This window comes from Argiope bruennichi, chromosome 8 (genome assembly GCF_947563725.1).
Source record: "Argiope bruennichi chromosome 8, qqArgBrue1.1, whole genome shotgun sequence".
Taxonomy (NCBI): Eukaryota; Metazoa; Arthropoda; class Arachnida; order Araneae; family Araneidae; genus Argiope; species Argiope bruennichi.
This window is the reverse complement of record NC_079158.1, coordinates 21,510,786-21,528,763: the sequence shown is the minus strand read 5'-3', so window position 1 is coordinate 21,528,763 and position 17,978 is coordinate 21,510,786. Positions and strand designations below refer to the sequence as shown.

At 29.4% G+C, this 17,978-nt stretch overlaps 1 protein-coding gene across 2 annotated transcripts in view; it reads right to left on the bottom strand.

Moving 5' to 3' along the window:
• The window catches only part of LOC129981865 (calmodulin-A-like), a 315,003-nt gene extending 298,943 nt beyond the window's left edge, over positions 1–16,060 (bottom strand). The window contains exon 1 of one of the 2 annotated variants that reach the window (XM_056092901.1): positions 15,888–16,060. Coding sequence is in view for 1 of the 2 variants with exons in the window: in XM_056092900.1 (XP_055948875.1) it covers positions 15,888–15,890 (3 nt within the window). In the remaining variant the exon portion in view is untranslated. The remainder of the gene's footprint in view (positions 1–15,887) is intronic. The other variant, XM_056092900.1, reaches the window with a different exon arrangement.
• Between the last annotated feature and the right edge of the window lie 1,918 nt (positions 16,061–17,978).

Below are 17,978 nucleotides of genomic sequence, written 5' to 3'. Positions count from 1 at the left end.
TTTATTATTTTATGAGTTATTAAACATCAAAATGGGTCCGGGACTTTATAAACACCCTGTACATAAAAATTATTATGAATCGCTCAATTGCAATTCGGATAAATCCTTTTTGGAATTATGTCTATTTATCAGTCGGTATGACAACAAACTAAATAAATGAAATTTGGTATATGATTTTAATATAATCATAGACTCCAATGAAATTTTGGATAAAATTCATCAGCGGAAATACTGCCTATGGGTGGGAACACGATAATTCAACAAAAAAGTTTATTAATATTTAATAAAGTTTAATATAGTATTTGATTATAAAATTTTGAAATATATTAAAATTTGAACCAGTTCAATTATGAATTAATTGCTTGTTGATGAATCTGAATGCTGGTCCGTAAATTTCCGACTAGTCAACTTATTTGTTCACCATTATTCGTTTTAAAGTTCACTTATTTTGAGTCATTTGGGGAAAATAGCTCAAAATCGGAATATATGAGCCAACCGAAATGTGGTATGTAGTTTTATCCTAAATAATGTAAATATATTTTTTCGCACCAGTCAAGTCCGCAGAAAGATGTTCCAAATTGATATTCAATTCATTTTATTGCATTAAAAAGTAAATAGCAATTCTTTATAATATTGTGCAAGTGTATGAGAAAAAATATTTAATTTGATGCAAGAGAATAACTAAGAGAATAAGAGTAACTAACTTCAGGTGCTGTCACACAGACAATGTAACGATTTGCTTTAAATATTTATAAATTTTGAAACTTTGAGCTTCTAAAATATCAACGTCATTTAAAAACATATCGAATGATCCGTTCTACTATTACTAAAGATCAAAGCTATTTCCAACGATGAAGTTCCGCCTAACGTTTCAGAATCCTTTTGCATCATCCGAACTCGTACTGACGAGGAAAAAGAAATAATTTTCCATGAAATCGTCGATTTCATTTTATCTACTTTAAATAGAGAAGAAGTAGTTTCTTTAAATTAAAGTCGTAATACTATCCAAATATTGAAATACTTCCACTTGCGCGATCAAAGACTAGAAGTAGGAAAAAAAAAATTATATCCGAAAGGAGCAAAATTGATTCGCTGCTCGTCGGAGCAACTACCATTTCGTAAATGGAGATTGAAAACTTGAAGAATTTTCCAATACGTTGACTTTCAAAGAATTTAATCAAGATTATCTATTCTAAGTTAGCAACAGATGTAGATGAAATAACTTTTGTGCAGTCACTTGAATATGTAGAAGGAATTAATTTGGATGATCTTTTAGAAACTCATATGAAGGAATGTGCATGTCTCCAGCTTATTTATTTTACTTTAAATGAACGTTCGATAAAAAACTTGAAGTTAAATAAATTTAAATTGCAATCACCAAATGTAAATATTCCATTGTTTGTGCATTTGTTTCAATTAAAGCTAGATCTCAGTTCTTTAGATAAAATTTGAAACGGGTATTATTTAATGGAATGCGTTTTGAAAATGAGATTGCTTCAGATTTTAATTAAATATTTAACGTAAATTTTGAGATTGATAAAAAGAAGAACCCGGATAAATAATAATCCATAAAGAAATAACATTGTTCGGACATTCTTCAAATATTTTCATTGGATATAAAAGCATTCTGATACTATGGTAAAGTCGGATTTATGAATATAAAACTGGTTTAAATTAGAATTTTTAATGATTATTAGCTCAGATTTCAAATTAAAATCTGAAGTTACAAAGTTATAAAATGATACAATATTATTAAATGTTTGAATTACAAAGTTTCAATTTAGAAAATGGTGTACTTAAATAGGGTATAAAAGAATTTTCATTTTTTTTCGAAAGAGAATCATTCCAGTTTGGTTATTTAACCCCTTCGCATACAATGACGATTCTGATTCGTGCATCGAAGTATCGAATTTTTAACTTTAAACCTGAAATTAAGAATTAATTTAAAAATGCAAAAAATACTTAAATATACTACAACATCTCGTATGCCCTTCCATTATTATTATAGGAATTAAACTAAATGTCCCAAATAAAATGTGTCCTCTAATTATGAAGTTAAGTAAATTCTTAAGTCAAGGGCTCAGTAACGCTGTAAGAGTCAATTCTTTTGTTGCTGTTTATTTAGAGAAAAAAGTGTAATTGTTGATAACGAAAGAAAAACACTTAAACATTTGCATTCTATTAAAACGAACAACCAAAAGATGCTTCTAAAAAAATCTTGGTTAATGTTTTTACTTTTAAAATATGTAGAAATACAAATAAATATTAAGAAATGCTCGATTTCAATTTCTATTGATAATAAAGGCACGTGCATGCGCGCAAAATGTGTGTGTTAACACTTTTAAAATGGCGGACTTCTGACCTACGCCTACCAAAGTGACACACGTATACTATCCAGATATTGTGGTAATGCCTACCTCGAAGCAAATTTTATGACATTTTAATTACAATTTGAATTAAAAGTGAAAATGAAATTAATAGTTTTTATTATTTCTTCAATCGTATGATTTTCTGCAATCGCTGACAGCTTTTAAAGAAGGGATTTTGTGCAATATCAGTGAAGTAAACCAAAAAAAAAGTCGCAATACCGTTCAATAGAAGACAGATGAACTAAAAAAAAATTTTAATAGAGCTATGATATCATGGGACTGGTCACCATTATAAAGGTTCCCGTAAACAATGAACACAAAGTATGTAAAAAAGTAACACGACTTTACTGTCTGACAAAGAATCGAGACCATAAAATTATATCTAAATCTCATTTAACAACTATATATTATATACAGTACATGTATTATATTGAAAGTATAAATAAAATACCGATTTCTAGTCTAGAAAACTAAAAATATCGTTTACATCATCTTCCTCTTTACACACAAAAATGGGTTTTGAATATCATAATCAAATATCGGTATAAAAATGTGAAGTATTGTATTTTTCCATGAAATTTGGATATAATCAAACGAGTGAAATAAAAAAAAAATCGTGATTATATGAAGAGAATTTGGAGACATAAATTTGAACTTCTTGTACTAAATAAATGGTCAACCTACAATGGAAAATTTAAAATAAAGAAATCTGACCGATGTAAAAGTTCGAATTCTCATTATAAAAATAATCCTTTTCCTGCAAATACTTAATTCGCTTTTAATTACAACAAATGCTTCCTGTTTAATACAATTTATAATGTATCGCAATTTTTTTTTACAGAACTAATTATCATAGTTGTAAAGACAAAATTATCAAAACGGAATGAACATGCACATTGCGATCATTTATGGGTGAAAAGGATCGACTATTGACTAACTGTGGATTAAGAAAAAATAAAATGCCATCTCTGTATATTTAAATATCAATCAAGTATTAGGACATCAAGACGAAGCAAGTTACTTTGCGTCGAAATCTACTATAAAATCTTAAGGAGATAAGAAATCAGTATGAATTCAATAATTGCTATTTGTAAACCGATAGATATTTTACTCAAGCCTTTTTTCATACAAAAAAAAATCTTGATTTTTGTATTTATGATGAGAGAAATGAACAATCATAGGTCTAACAATATTGCTACTTAAAATTGTCCGATGAATGTACAGTAAAAGTACAATATTTGGATAATGGAAAACGAAGCTTTATTCTGAGAAAAATAATTCAGGCAACAAAATAACGAGGTGAACGAAAAAAAACAGCACTTACTGATCAACACAAGCTGATAACACACTAAACACTAACACAAAGACACAATCACTAAACAGAAAATATTAATAGCAATTAGAGAGCTCTCGCTGCAATCGACATTCCAAAAATAGGATTCATCTTCGTGTCAGTGCTCCGACTTTTATAATCTCTCGAAAGGATATGGAATTTTCTAGAAGATCTTATATCTCGGCTCCTATATGAGATAGCAACATAAATCCCACATTTCCTAGAACCTTTATTTTAGTCACCAAAAGCTTAGCCAAGTGACCAATTGATTTTCATGGTTTGGATCATTTACTTGGCATCCATTCGCCAACTGTTAAGAATATCTGTAGATCTTTGTTTCAGCTATAGATTAATTTGTGAAGAAAGATGTATTATAAATTCATAACAATATTTATAAATGACAAAAAGCTGTGTAACAATGTTTTTTAAAACTACCTTTGTTAGTTTTACAAAAGTATTACATTCTAACAAGATGCGGATTGGGATCAAGAGCAAAAACAACAAGAATGGGCATTTTAAAGCACAAGAATTTCATATAAACCACTGATGCCTATTATGACAAAATAGAAAAATTCGAAAAAATGAGAAAAGGCCTGTTATAACACAAATTCTTGAACTATGGTATACACACTTAGTAGAACGCGGTAGACAATTTAGGGGCACATAATGTTCGTAAAGGGGGAAAATACCATTAATAACTAAAAATTATACAATTTTGTTTCTCCAATTTTGGGTGAAACACGAAAGTTATTCAAATCGAAAACCTAATGTGTAGCAATGAAAGTAGAGTAGCAAAAGCTCAGTGACCAAATATTTAATATTTCAGAAATACAGAATTTATAGACAGGAATATATAACATAATATTTAAAAGCAGAGTCAGATCCGAAGACAGAAATGACACTTTGAATATTCGTTTATTTCATCTTGGGAAGCATAATTTGTACATAGAAAAAGCGATTAGCGATGCCTCTATCTACATCGCGACAAAAGAGCGAAAGAGGCATACATTTTTCCCTTCAGTGATTTTACAATGAGATTTTGATAGGTATTTCTTTTTAGACATATCGAATTAGAGAAGGGAGTCTTGAGTATCTTTAAAATAATATTGAAAGCATTAGGGATTTTTTCCCTTCGCTCAAGACGTAAGAAAATGTTGAAATCAAAGTTCTAGAGCGTGTGTTAAGAAATTGAGACTTCGATAAAGAAATAAAGCAATTTAGATTGAAGCTAACAGGGGCTAATTTAAGATAAAAATTTGGAAATAAAGATTTAAACTAAATTTTAAAATATCATTATATACATATAATTAAAAACAAATAAAGAAATAAGAGTGCAGTAGCTAGAGATATAACATATCTATTGTCATATTTAAATTCTTTTTATTAAACTCTGCTCCGAGAAACAAGCTCAAAGATATAAGCAATAGGTACTCAAAAGCAAGAAGGTCAACGGATACGGAAAGAAATAAAGGTTAGGTATCACCGTGTTATCATAATTAGATGACAAAAATAGTTTCACCAGTTCCGTCCCTGAGATTATATTCGGAAACCGTACGGTGGGATAAGGTGCAATAGTTGCAGTAAGCTCGATAAAAAATAACGAGGTTTTTTTTTCTCCCAACAACAAAATAAAATACAGGAAACAAAATCACAACTTGAGTGTATCCGAAGAAAAGCACTTATATAAAACAGTAACAGAAAAAAATCTCACTATTTGAAGACAGCAGCGCTCAGAATATATAGTTAAGACGATTCTTCCTTTATCAATACAAGAAAGAATCGCTCCTTATATCAGCGCTAAGAAATTTACAGTCTCCGAATAGGATATGGAATTTTCTAGAATATTGGATTTTGGCTTCTAATAGAAAACGCCATATTCCTCCAATTTTTCAGAACTTTCATTTTTGTCTGAAAAATCGTTGCGTAGATCGGGGGTGGAGGGTCCAATAATCTGTGGCACCCATTAAGAATGTTTTTAGATCTTTCAGGGATTAGACTTTGCAGAAGAGCTGTATTACATATTCATAATAATTATATAACTTTTGATATAAAACACGTAGATGGGGGCTAAAATATTGTCACAAATAAAATTTTTATATGAATAAACAAAAATTCGGAGACATTAAGTGAAATTCAAATAGTATATTCTATGGTTAACATTCTGAGTGCGTAATTTTTTAAACTCGCTATTTAGTTACCTTGCTTGCAAATAAGTTCAAATATTTTTCAAATAGTGAATTGATACTATGTTATACAATATAAGAAGCTGTAAACTATGATAACACAATAATATGATAATAAAAAGCTGTAAAAACTAACTGAAAAACGCGGGATGTAATAGAAAAGGGACTGATTGCCAACCCGTGGAAATCGCGGGATACGCAGCTGGAGGATTAAGAATTAAGAAATTCTCCAAAACTGTTCAGGCATACATTCATAACATGATATTTACCTAAATAAAGCAAAAATTCTTTGAAAAAAAGAGAATTAAATCCATCTCCTTCAATAATCTCGCTTTATTCGATAACAATTACGGAAAGAAACTTTTCCTAAAACAGATTCCTGAATAAAATTCCCAATCTCCAGGGGAAACAAATACCATAATACTGTTTGCACTTCCATTTAATCCTTCAGAAGGAGCACCGAGTCGCATTCCTCCTGCATATTTATCGCGATTGAAATCTATTCAGCATAAACAATCAGAAGACCAAGCACAGCAATTCAATTTAATCTTCCGAAGTCTCAGAAAAGTCTCGAATGTCTCCCTGCAGACTCGGTCCGGTATGTCGGGCTATTATACCAGTCATAAATAATCATTTTCCGGGTGCTTGGAAGGCATTAAATATCGGCGAGAACATCTTCTGATGAAATGACACACCAGATGGAAAGTTTACGGACGATCCATCACACTTAATCCTCGCTTACTAAGTTTCCAACTTTATTGGATCCTTGTACTGGTTAAGGGGAAGCAAAAATGGTCTATGTTATTTGGAAAAAAAACGACCGAGGTCTCCGGTTTCATATTAGTAAACTTTTAAAGTCCAAAGCGTTTATTTCAATTCCTATAATTCATGTATAAATATTTTTTAATAAAGGACAAATTATAACAATTTACTTTTTCATTTTCTTGTATACAAAGTAAAAAGAAAGCATTATAATACTTAAAGTAATCGACTTCCAGATATAAGTTTCAAAACTTTGTATATCTTAAAGATTTTTTTTTTTTTGAATTATGTCTACACACACGCTACTTTTAAAACAAAACGACCAGAAAATAAATCTGGCTTGTGACAGTATACATCAAAATTATAGATCCGTGTTAAATTTTTGACAAAAATCTGTCCATCTTTCCGTGTGTCCGTAAACACATTTGTCTCAAAACCACAAAATTGATTAACCTTTTAATCGCCCTACCCATACGACGCACGGGTATCGAATTCTCATCTTAAACACAAGTTGAAATGAAATAATTCAAAAATGATACAGTTTAATGCAAAAATGGCAAATCACAATCCTATGGATTTTTAATTGAATTAGTAAGGCAATATATTCCCAAAACAAATGTCATCTAATTAGATCATGAAAAGTGAAATAGACTAGATAATAAATCAGATAGTAAATAGACCTCAAGATTGGTGAATCAAGACTGGTGATGTGGGTTAATGGGGAGTGAAATGAAAGCGTAATTGAAATTTAGTACTTGAATCATGTAGTGCTGATATCGGGATTGTAGAGCTTTATCAGTCAATCATAGGAAAGAATTTTACTTTCAATGCGAGTCTTATATGCTGAACACTTCAATGTACTGTGAAATTAAACACAAAAATAGTATGCAAGTATTTGAAGTATTGTTTGAAAGTAAGTATTTAAATTGTAGTTTTATAAATCCAAGAAGACTGGTCAAGAAGATTCAAGATCCCTACTAGTCAAAGAGATATTTTATTCATTTCTTTAAAATTTTTATGGATCGGATACATTTGTTATAATAAATAAAAATCTTATTTGCAAATATATTATTTTAAAAATTATTAAACATGACTCATTCAAAAATAAAACGATGCTTTTATTGCCTTTTTTTAATCGAAAAAGTTTTGCCGGAAAATTTTTATCCTTTTTTTAGAAATGTTCCTTTTATTAGGGGAAATATATTGAAAAGTATTGTCCAGCGAAGATATTTATTTAAAAACATTACCACCTAAAAAACCTCCATTATTCACGAAATAAATTTGTTTCAGAGAAATTTTCAAATTCATAGATTAAAGAAAATCCTTTTAAAAGTTGAGAAAATAGTAAAGCAAATTACGATTTACCCACATGCATATTCCCTCAAATCAATTTCATTGATGGCAAATGGCAATTATTTCCTTATTAACAAATATAGGAAGAAAATTTATAATGCGATATAGAAAGAAGCTTAAAGGTTTAGTTGCCAGGTAATAGTTGCCATGTGATATTTTCCTCGGAAACATAAGCAATATCCATCAAATGATTCATTCGTTTCGTACCAAAGCATTTGTTGCTATTTGACGATAAGCGAGGATCGAACTCGCAACCTTATGGTTCGTAGCCTTGTAACATGACCACAAGACAAAAAAAAATTTCTCATGTCTCGTAGCTGTTATCTGGCTTATAAAGCATCACCACACATTAAAGCATAGTCCGCAGCTATTGTTATCCATACAGTAGCTACATGTACACATATCGTATAGTATCCTCTTTGCATACAACGACGAGTCACTGAATTTCATTTTAAGTGTGCAATTAAATTGAAGAGTTAAATCATTTAAAATGCACAAGTCACTTGAAAATACTTCTATATGTAAAACACACTTATATACAAAAAATAAACGTCTCAAATATGGTCATCTAAGTAAAACCGTAGGTGACTACTTAGGGGGAGATTACTTTTACTACAACTAAACTACTTTTGGGGGGTTTCACTTCACTTTTGGAGCGTAGATTCTGTCTTAAACTTTATTTTTAAATCTTAAAAAAAACTAAAAGCGAATACTGCACGAAATTGGAATATTTTTCCTGCATTTTTAAGTCATTCCTATTTCTATTTGAGACGTTTATTATTTTAAGAGCATTTGAGATATTAAAGTATTTTCAAGTGATTTTTGTACTTTAAATGATTTAACTGTTCAATTTAATTGCACATTGCCTGTTGAGAAACAAGCATTTGACTTGATAAATACGAATACTGGTCAAAATGACGCTAGTAAAAATCAAATTATATGGAATTCATAATTTTAATTACCTGAAGTAAATACTTTCTTCATATTTAACAGCCACTATTCAAAGTGTTTTGATTGTGACGAAAAGTATTTAATTTCTGAACAATTTTCAATATCAAATTCTGCCTTATAATTTAGTAAAAATCTATTACCATCGAGAACTTAATTTAGCATAAAACTTAGAAACTTCGCTATATGGTACTAAATATAGGTAAATTTCGTACTTATTTGTTCATGTGTGTGTTCTAGAACATACTAAAAATTTCTCAAGCGTAAGATTTTATTGATTTAGTGCCTTTTATTATCTCGAGATTTCCTTATTTTAAATGACATTTGTTATTAAAATCTTATTAATTTCAATATTATTTAAAAATTTGCAGTTTGAAATGAAATAAATTTTTTTGTCATTAAATTTCTTTTGTAATTAGTTATTTTTGCGTTTTAAAAAATTTACCAAGCTCTCTCAATAGTTTTCAGGCATTTTTTTTTAAATTCTAATGTCCTACTTTTACGAAAATTTCTCAATTCTCGAAATGTATTATAAAAATGACCTTCTATACAAAGAATGCTTGCATATAAATAGCTGAAAATAGTTAAAAATGCCCATATTTCAATAAACTATTTTATTTTGTAATTTATTTCGCTCTGAGAATTCAAGAATCATTGTTTTATTCTATAAACTCTTCAAATCGCCTCATACCATTCCTACTCTAGTTGACTATAATCTAAAGTTTATCCAGAACAGAAGGAAAGTAACCCTAGAATCTCCAACATCCTTTAGTTTGTCCAAGGGATAAAATGTCGGGAAAACTGCAGCTCATAATCCCAAGAAATCGGTTGAAAACGAAAAACTTCCTCCACTTTCGTCAGCAACATCAAACAAAGATAATCTTAATTTTAAAGCTTTTTTCCCCAAAAAAATTACATAAGAAATGTTTGCGTAAAAAATATTTGGACATAAATGGCTGAAGATTTTTAAAAAAATAGTTTTATTCTTTTTTTCTCCACAAACAATGGAAGTTTTTCCAACCGGTAAATCTTCTAATTTATATATTATCAGTAACGATTTTCTAAATTTTTTTAATGATAATATGTAACTTTGATTCTATTTTATATCGGTAATAGTTCGGTAGGGTAGAGAAACTGAATTTTATTCCGCATTTTTATAGAACAAATCTTAATATTTTTCACTTAGAATAATTTTCATTTAAAGGAAAATGAACATATGCATTTATGTCGGAATCTTTGAAAAGGGACATGGTTAAAAATATTTAATATGAGCTCTTTTCTCCATGCTGAGCCTGATTCCATTTTGAATAGTGCATCATTTTCACATTCTTGTTAAATAATGATAGTTATAATAGGGAAAAATTCGTAGAATGAATTTTAGGAAACGATTTTTTTCTAAACACGAAGATGAATCCATATACTCGTATACAAGTAATGTATCCTGTAACTTTCCCAATGCAAAGGATTAAGTTTATCAAGTTATTTTTTTTAATTTAAAATACATCTTTCAGAAAAGCAAAATAAATTACACAAATGCTTATAGATATTAAGTAATTTTTTTTAAAAAAAACAGAACTTTTGAATTAGCAAAATAAATGACAAAGAATTAAGAATAGATTTTTCTATGCTTCCGCATTCAATATATCTGTTGTTAGCATTTCAGAGAACTCCTTCATTTAATTTTAGATCAAAATAATCAAAAACATTTCACTAAAAGTAAATTAAAATTAATAGCATACCCATGTTTAAAAAATTTTCCACCATTTAATTTTAAATGTCTTATTATAGAAACGTGCATAGCGTAAGCTGTAAAATCACTTGACACATAATTAAGCTGAATGACTTAACATCGAAAAAATAAATGATGAAATGCAATATTTTTGCTCAAACCACCTGAACATAACTTCCTACAGGTGTTTAAACAGGAAGAATGTTAGCTCCATGTTTATATGGGATTCATACTTATCAAGATAAGGGAAGTTCTTTTAAGGGAAGTTGATAGTTAATAGTAGATTTATAGAAACAGTATTGGCAAAATATTTAAAGTAAATAACATTATATTTTATACATAATGAGATGCATCTATTATACATGAGAAATTTTAAAAAAACACGATTAACAAAATAATCTTAAATTTACTAATAATGAATTTTTTAAATTTTTAATATGAAAATCATTGCTTTCTTCAATCAACATGATAAATGTTGAATTTAAAATATTTTTTCAAAGTTTAGTTATATTAACATTCCGTTTTAAAGCAACACTAGGGCTATTTTGGGAAGGATTTTTGGAACTCCGGTCAGATGACGGGGACGACACCTGAGATGGAACCTCCCTCCAAATTTCCACACCACACCAGAGGGAAGATGTTTGGCCCCGACGGATTTAACGAGTACCTGATCCGCTTGCGCGATGGTTCTTCGGTGGAATCGGGTCTCGAACCTGAAACCGTCAAGTTCCTATGATTTACCACCAGCCCACCGCGGCCGTAATATTCTTTCAAAATATTTAAATAATATTAAATTATATTATACATACACACAAGTAATAAGTCCAATTTATAAGTTATTTTAAAATGAAATCTTTTTTATGCAACTTTAAAAATAAATTTAGTTCTGCTTTAAAGTACTACTATAGCAATGAGCAGCGCATACATTTCATTTATCACAATTTTCCTCATAATTCAATGACTGTAAATTTCAATACTTGGACATTAATTTGCCTTGCCCATTTTCGTCATCTGCCCCATGACGGTGTTGATCTTAGCAAAAACAAGAGCAACTCGCGTTTCGTTTGATGAAAACGCTGCCAATGCCTTCTTTCTACAATTTCAGTTGGTGAGCACTTGCTCTGCGTTTCAAACTGGACAATTAATTTTATAATTTACTTTATCTAAGAATTTATTTTGAATATATAATAAGACAAATGGATTTAGATTTTCAACGCAGTTACAGTTCCTTTATTAAACTGCTCCTATACTACAGATAAGTTTAGTTACAGTAACATCCCGCTTTTAAAGCAACACTAGGGCTATTTTGGGACGCACCTCGTCATTTTGAATCACGGTCAAATGACGAGGACACCTAAGCTGGCACCTCTCATCTCCAAACTTCCACACCACATCGGCGGGAGGACGTTTTGGCCCCAAAGGATTTAACGTGCACCAGACCCGATTACATGACGGTTCTTCGGTAGAATCGGATCGGGTCTGGTCTCGAACCTGTAACCCCATGTTTTCGAAGCCGAGCCTTTAACACCAGACCTCCGCGACCCGTCCCGTGTGTGTGTGTGTGTGTGTGTGTGTGTGTGTGTGTGTGTGTGTGTGTGTGTGTGTGTGTGTGTGTGTGTGTGTGTGTGTGTGTGTGTGTGTGTGTGTGTGTGTGTGTGTGTGTGTGTTGGCGCTCTACAGGCCAGACCGTTTGACCTAAAGCTATTCAATTTGACATATGTATACCTTGGACTTTCACAATACATTTTTTACTCATTTTTCATCGATTTATACTATGTATATCGCAACTTTGGTAAATTGCACCATTCAAAACACATCTTAATATCTGATAAAAAAAACTTTAATTCTTGGTTTATTTATTTTCAGGATTCATAACTGAGGTTTGCTGAAAATAAACAAGTAAAGGTAATTCTAGTTGTTTAAATCCCATTTTTATATACCCCATTATCCATTTTTTAATGTATTTTGTAATCAACAAAATACTGAATACTGCTAAAAATTTAAGGGAATTCTTAGTATATAGAAAGTGATTTAACAAATAAACAAAAAAAGAAATTTTGCAGTCAAATTTTTTTCCCACATTCCAAGAAAGTCAAGTTTTGGGAACTAATATTAACTGGTAGTAACGTGCGTCGTTTTAAAAAAATCGTTTCCTTTCCAAAGCAATGGCTGCATGTTGGAGAAGCAGTGATTTACAATATTTTTATAGTAATATTTAACAGTCATCAGTTTATAAATAAAAGTTTAAAAGTCATTTGTTTACCTAGTGTTAAGGAATATACTTTCACAACAATTTAATATTTATTCCAATGATTAATTTTTAAAAGTTTGAAATAAATTCGGATAATTATACAGAAAATAAAGCAACAGATGCGCCTTTATGCACGAATGGTAATGGTTATTCCCAATTATAATTTCAAATTATCAAAAAACTACAGATAATAATAATTTTAAATATAATTATATAATTTTAAAAAATGCTGAGAAAAATTCAGATTTTAATTGATTCCTAATTGATCAAAATATTCATGGCGCTCAAAAATATGCTTTCTTTAAAACAATAAATCAAATCAATTTTTCAACCTGAATTTATTTGTTTGAAAATTATGCAATTTAAATAAAGGAATTGGATAAAACCAATGCTGATAAGATTTAATATTTTTTTAATGTATGTTAAAGTATTATCAGGAAAAAAATCAAATCATTTTCTTTTGTTTTTCATGTTCCAACTTTATTTTGGTACAAATAAGAATGAAGAATCATTTTTCAACTACTGGAAAACAAATATAGCGCAATTTCAATTTTAAATATAAATAAAGAATGTTTCATTTTACATAGAAAGGCAGCAGGGATGTTTTCCGCGTTTCGTCTAAGATTTCATGAATGTAGCTGGCATAAAAAGATTAAATATAGAAGTACGCCATTGCATTTCGTTACCATAACATAGCATCTCTTCAATTTTTATTCCCTAGTTTCAAATATATTTTTATATGCACTTCCATTATTTATCATAATAATTGCTATTTTCAAATAAAATGCAGTGTATTTTCTTTAAAGTAATAATGTGGTAAATTTAAAATATGATAAACTTAAAAATAAATTTATATACAAGCTTATTAAGATTGTCCAAAAATATTTTCATTCGATTTTTTTTTTAAATACAATGCCATATTGAGTTTTTGGTTTAAAAATATATAATATCGGATTACCTGAAAATTTTATCAAAACTGCACGTTTTTCATATTAAATAAATTGATACAAAATAATTTATTCAAAATCATTAAAAAATATTTTTAACGAGATTTCCGGGTTTTTTTTCCTGGTGTTAAGTTTATTACATTATAAGTTATATACGAAAACATTTTAAAATCAAGATCCATAGCCAAACGTTACGTGCATTTTTGTGTAGCTTATTTTTGACTTAATTATATTTTAATAAATAATGTATGCAGAAAATAGGTCAAGCAAAATTAATATCTACAGTCACATAAACTATATCGATATATTTGAAAATTGCGTGTGTTTTTAATCAATTTTTATAACATAAATTTACCTGTAATTTCACATTGACACAAATACCGTATATTGTAAAAAATAAATTATTACAGAACCTTAACTATATTTTTTTCTGAATATTAACCTAATTTAATTGGAATTATTCTAAATTATTTTTTAGTTTGTTAAATTCCAGGTCAGAAATACATTAATACAATTTAGAAATATTTAAACAAATTCAGATGAACATAAAAACAATAAAATTTATTTAGAATAACTCATTTTCTCTCAAACTATTTACACATTTTAATAAATTCTCCGATTTATTATTATTCTCCGATTAATAAAATAATACATTTCTCAAATAGATAAAGAAAAGAAAGAATTTAAAATTAACAAAACTAAGGCCATAGTAAAATATTTAAAGTTTGGAAATCGTTTCTACTATAAAATAAGACTAAATGTTAGCTTATTTTTAAATAAATAATTTTCGAAATTGAGCACATTTAAGCATTAAGCAAGTGATAGTATTTTTGTAAAAATAACAGCTGTAGGTCATTTGTAATATTTCCTAATATATATTGTATTTTTTCTATAAATAGTGTGCTACTATTTGAATATAATTCATATTCAATTCAGTAAAACTGTATTACAATTTTACTACATAACTTTGAACAAACATGCAACATAATCCGACTTAAAAATTCATGACGAAAATGTTTATTTTAGGTGCAAAATTATGAATTTTTTCGAAATTTACAAAAAATATTTTCGCACAGCCTTTTACGAGAAGGCAATGAAAATGGGAAAATAAACTGAAATAATTTTCTTTTATTTAGAAACAAAAATGACGAAGTACAGCACCAAATTATATTCATTAAAAAAAGCCGCTATTTTCAAGTTGAAAACTACAGACAGCATTCTCTTACGAATTACATTTCATATTTGATTTAAAAAAAGTTTAGCTAATTATTTTTTAAATAAAGAAGGCATTTTTTTTTTTAAATGAAGAAAAAATGTAACGAATTATATTGGTATTTTTCTCTTAAATACCTATATATTATTGGAATGAAAATTTATTCATTTTTGCTTCTTAGTAAAGACGTTAAATTAAAAGTAGAAAGATAATAAGAAACAAGTCATTAATCTAGTTATAAAAATAGATGAATTTACAATTCAAGTTATATAAATACCCACCACCACCTCAAAAAAATTACTAACAATATTTTACTTTTTATTAATTTAGTTAGTTTTACTTAGTTTATATAATTTAGTTTCACATTAATTAATATATTTAATTTTTGTTGTCTTATTTATTTCTTATTTTTAAAGCTTTAGTTGTGAAACACAGTTTATTTTTAGAAGACGTTCCATAGATTCTACTATAGCTGTCTATTGTATCAGATGTATTATTTTATCTGAGAATAAAAGATTTCTCTTAATATCGAACGAATCAAATAAACCCGCAAAAGCTGAATTGTTCTATATTTCCATATTCCAGATAAAAATCTTATCTTTTGCTTGCAAATATTTTTAGTACTGATAAAAAGATATAAATTTACTAAGTTGCGTTTGTTTCGATCCCAATTTGAAGCACTGGTACAAAATCTTTCTCTGGTAGTCGTTTTAAGTGGAGACGTTCAAAAATCTGCATTATCTTACGCACGGTTTAAAGCTCACGGCAACAAAATAAGAAATAAAAACAAACATATTACCATGACGATGATTCCGGAAGTATATGACGCCTTGTTGTCCACTCACAGTGGCGAACCACTTGCTAAAAATAGAATTTATGAACCAGAATTTAAAAGTTTTAATATGAGCACCTTAAGCACAGTAGACCAAGAATCCTTTTTTTACGTCGTCGTTATTCTATTTTGCAGCATTAACTTTTGCCGCTCAAAATAGAAAGCCACCTAGCGGAAGAAGAGCGAAACGTCAAGAACTCATTGCCAATAGAGCTAAACGTTTTGTTGTTTTAATTGTTTTCGACTTTCCTTTTTTTCCGACTTCCAAAGTCTGTGGACTCTTCTGTTGTCGCCACATTTTCTGATCCCTCTCTTCCTCCAGTCGCGCGGATTGCACGCGCTCGACTGCAGCCATTTTTTTCCACATTGTTAGGATAACCTTGCGAGTGTGTGTGACACACTTTTCTTGTCTACTAATTATTCGTCTGGTTCAGTATTTCGCAATTTGCGCGTCCCTCAAAAACACAAATGAACCTTCGGATTCGAACCCCTTTGCTCAGATAAATTCCTATAGAGCTGTGACAATGAAAGTAAACATCCTGCCTTTCTTTTTATAACTCGCGCCGTTTTTTGTTTTAGTTTCTATAAGGTTCTGTCTAGCAATCTTTATGTTTTATATTTGTTAAACGAAAAGATACATTAAATAACTCTAATACAAATATTTTAATGAATGCTCATATTTCAGTTATTATTTTCCTTCGCAAACGATGGCAGGGTGGTTAACTACTGTTTTGCTTTTTTAATTATGTAATTTCATGTCACCTTCTGTTGTGGGAATGTAATATCTTACTGAATCAATTAAGCATTGCTATGTAGAGATTGATTCGTCATTTTGAAGGATACTCCGTTTTTACATTGTTAGATAATGATTGTTATAAAAGGCTTATAATAGCAAAACCTCTTACATTATCGTAAGGAATTAAAACAAATCTGTAGCTATTTTTTTTTAATTCCTTCAACTCTAAAACAAATTCCTGCATTCATATGTCTTATAAACTTTATTACTCTTCAGAGCGGAAAGATTATGGAATCATAGAATGCTTGAGATGTTTGTGAATTATGTATAATTTATGTGTCAAATATATTTACTTTGCAAGATTTATTTCAGATAAAAAGGGGCCGCGGTGGCCTGGTGATAAGGTTTCTGGTTCGAAACCCGATTCCACCCGATTCTGGTGCACGCCAAACGTGCTCCCTCTGGTGTGGCGTAGTGTGGAGAGGAGGGTGCCAGCTCAGGTGTCGTCCTTGTCATCTGACCGTGGTTTAAAATTACGAGGTCCGTCCCAAAATAGCATTAGTATTGCTTTAAAATGAGACGTTAATAAACTAAACTAAACTTCAGATAAAAAGTTTGAGAGGAGTTAATTCGATGCCCGTATGATTCACGAGCTTAACAATCAAGGGAATCATTTATAAAATTTGAAACTGTATAAATGTTATTTCGGCATGTACCTTTAACACCTTACAGTACAAATTATTCTTTTAAAAAATTAATATTTAATAAAGAATGATTTTTCAAATAATAATGATTAATAAATTAATTTTGAACCACCATCATTTAACTGTTTCTAGCTCTGTCCCTCCCACTCCTGAAAATTCTGCTAGCAAAAGAAAATAATAAACAATAATTATGTTTGAGAGATAATATAATTAATAAATTAATTCTTCGATAGTATAAATAATTAATTAATGTTTATTATTTAATAATATCATTTATTCGTAAATAATTATGTGTATATAGGGATTGAGATCATACGTTATTCATTTATATCTTACATATTACCACATAGAAACACATAAGAACATATGAATACAAGTGACGATCGCATTTGTTTATTATTTAAAACCGATTATTCCGGTGATGTCAGATAGAGACAGCCTGAAAGGTGACCTAAACCGGCACACCCTTCTCGAACTTTCCCGCCACAGTAGTGTGATGACGTTTCATCTGGAAAGACTTAACATGCTCGCTTCCATGATTCACATTCATAATTTGAATTTATTATCTGATTATACAACCTTTTTCTTGCTATATTAACTGTAGAGGGATCTTCTAAT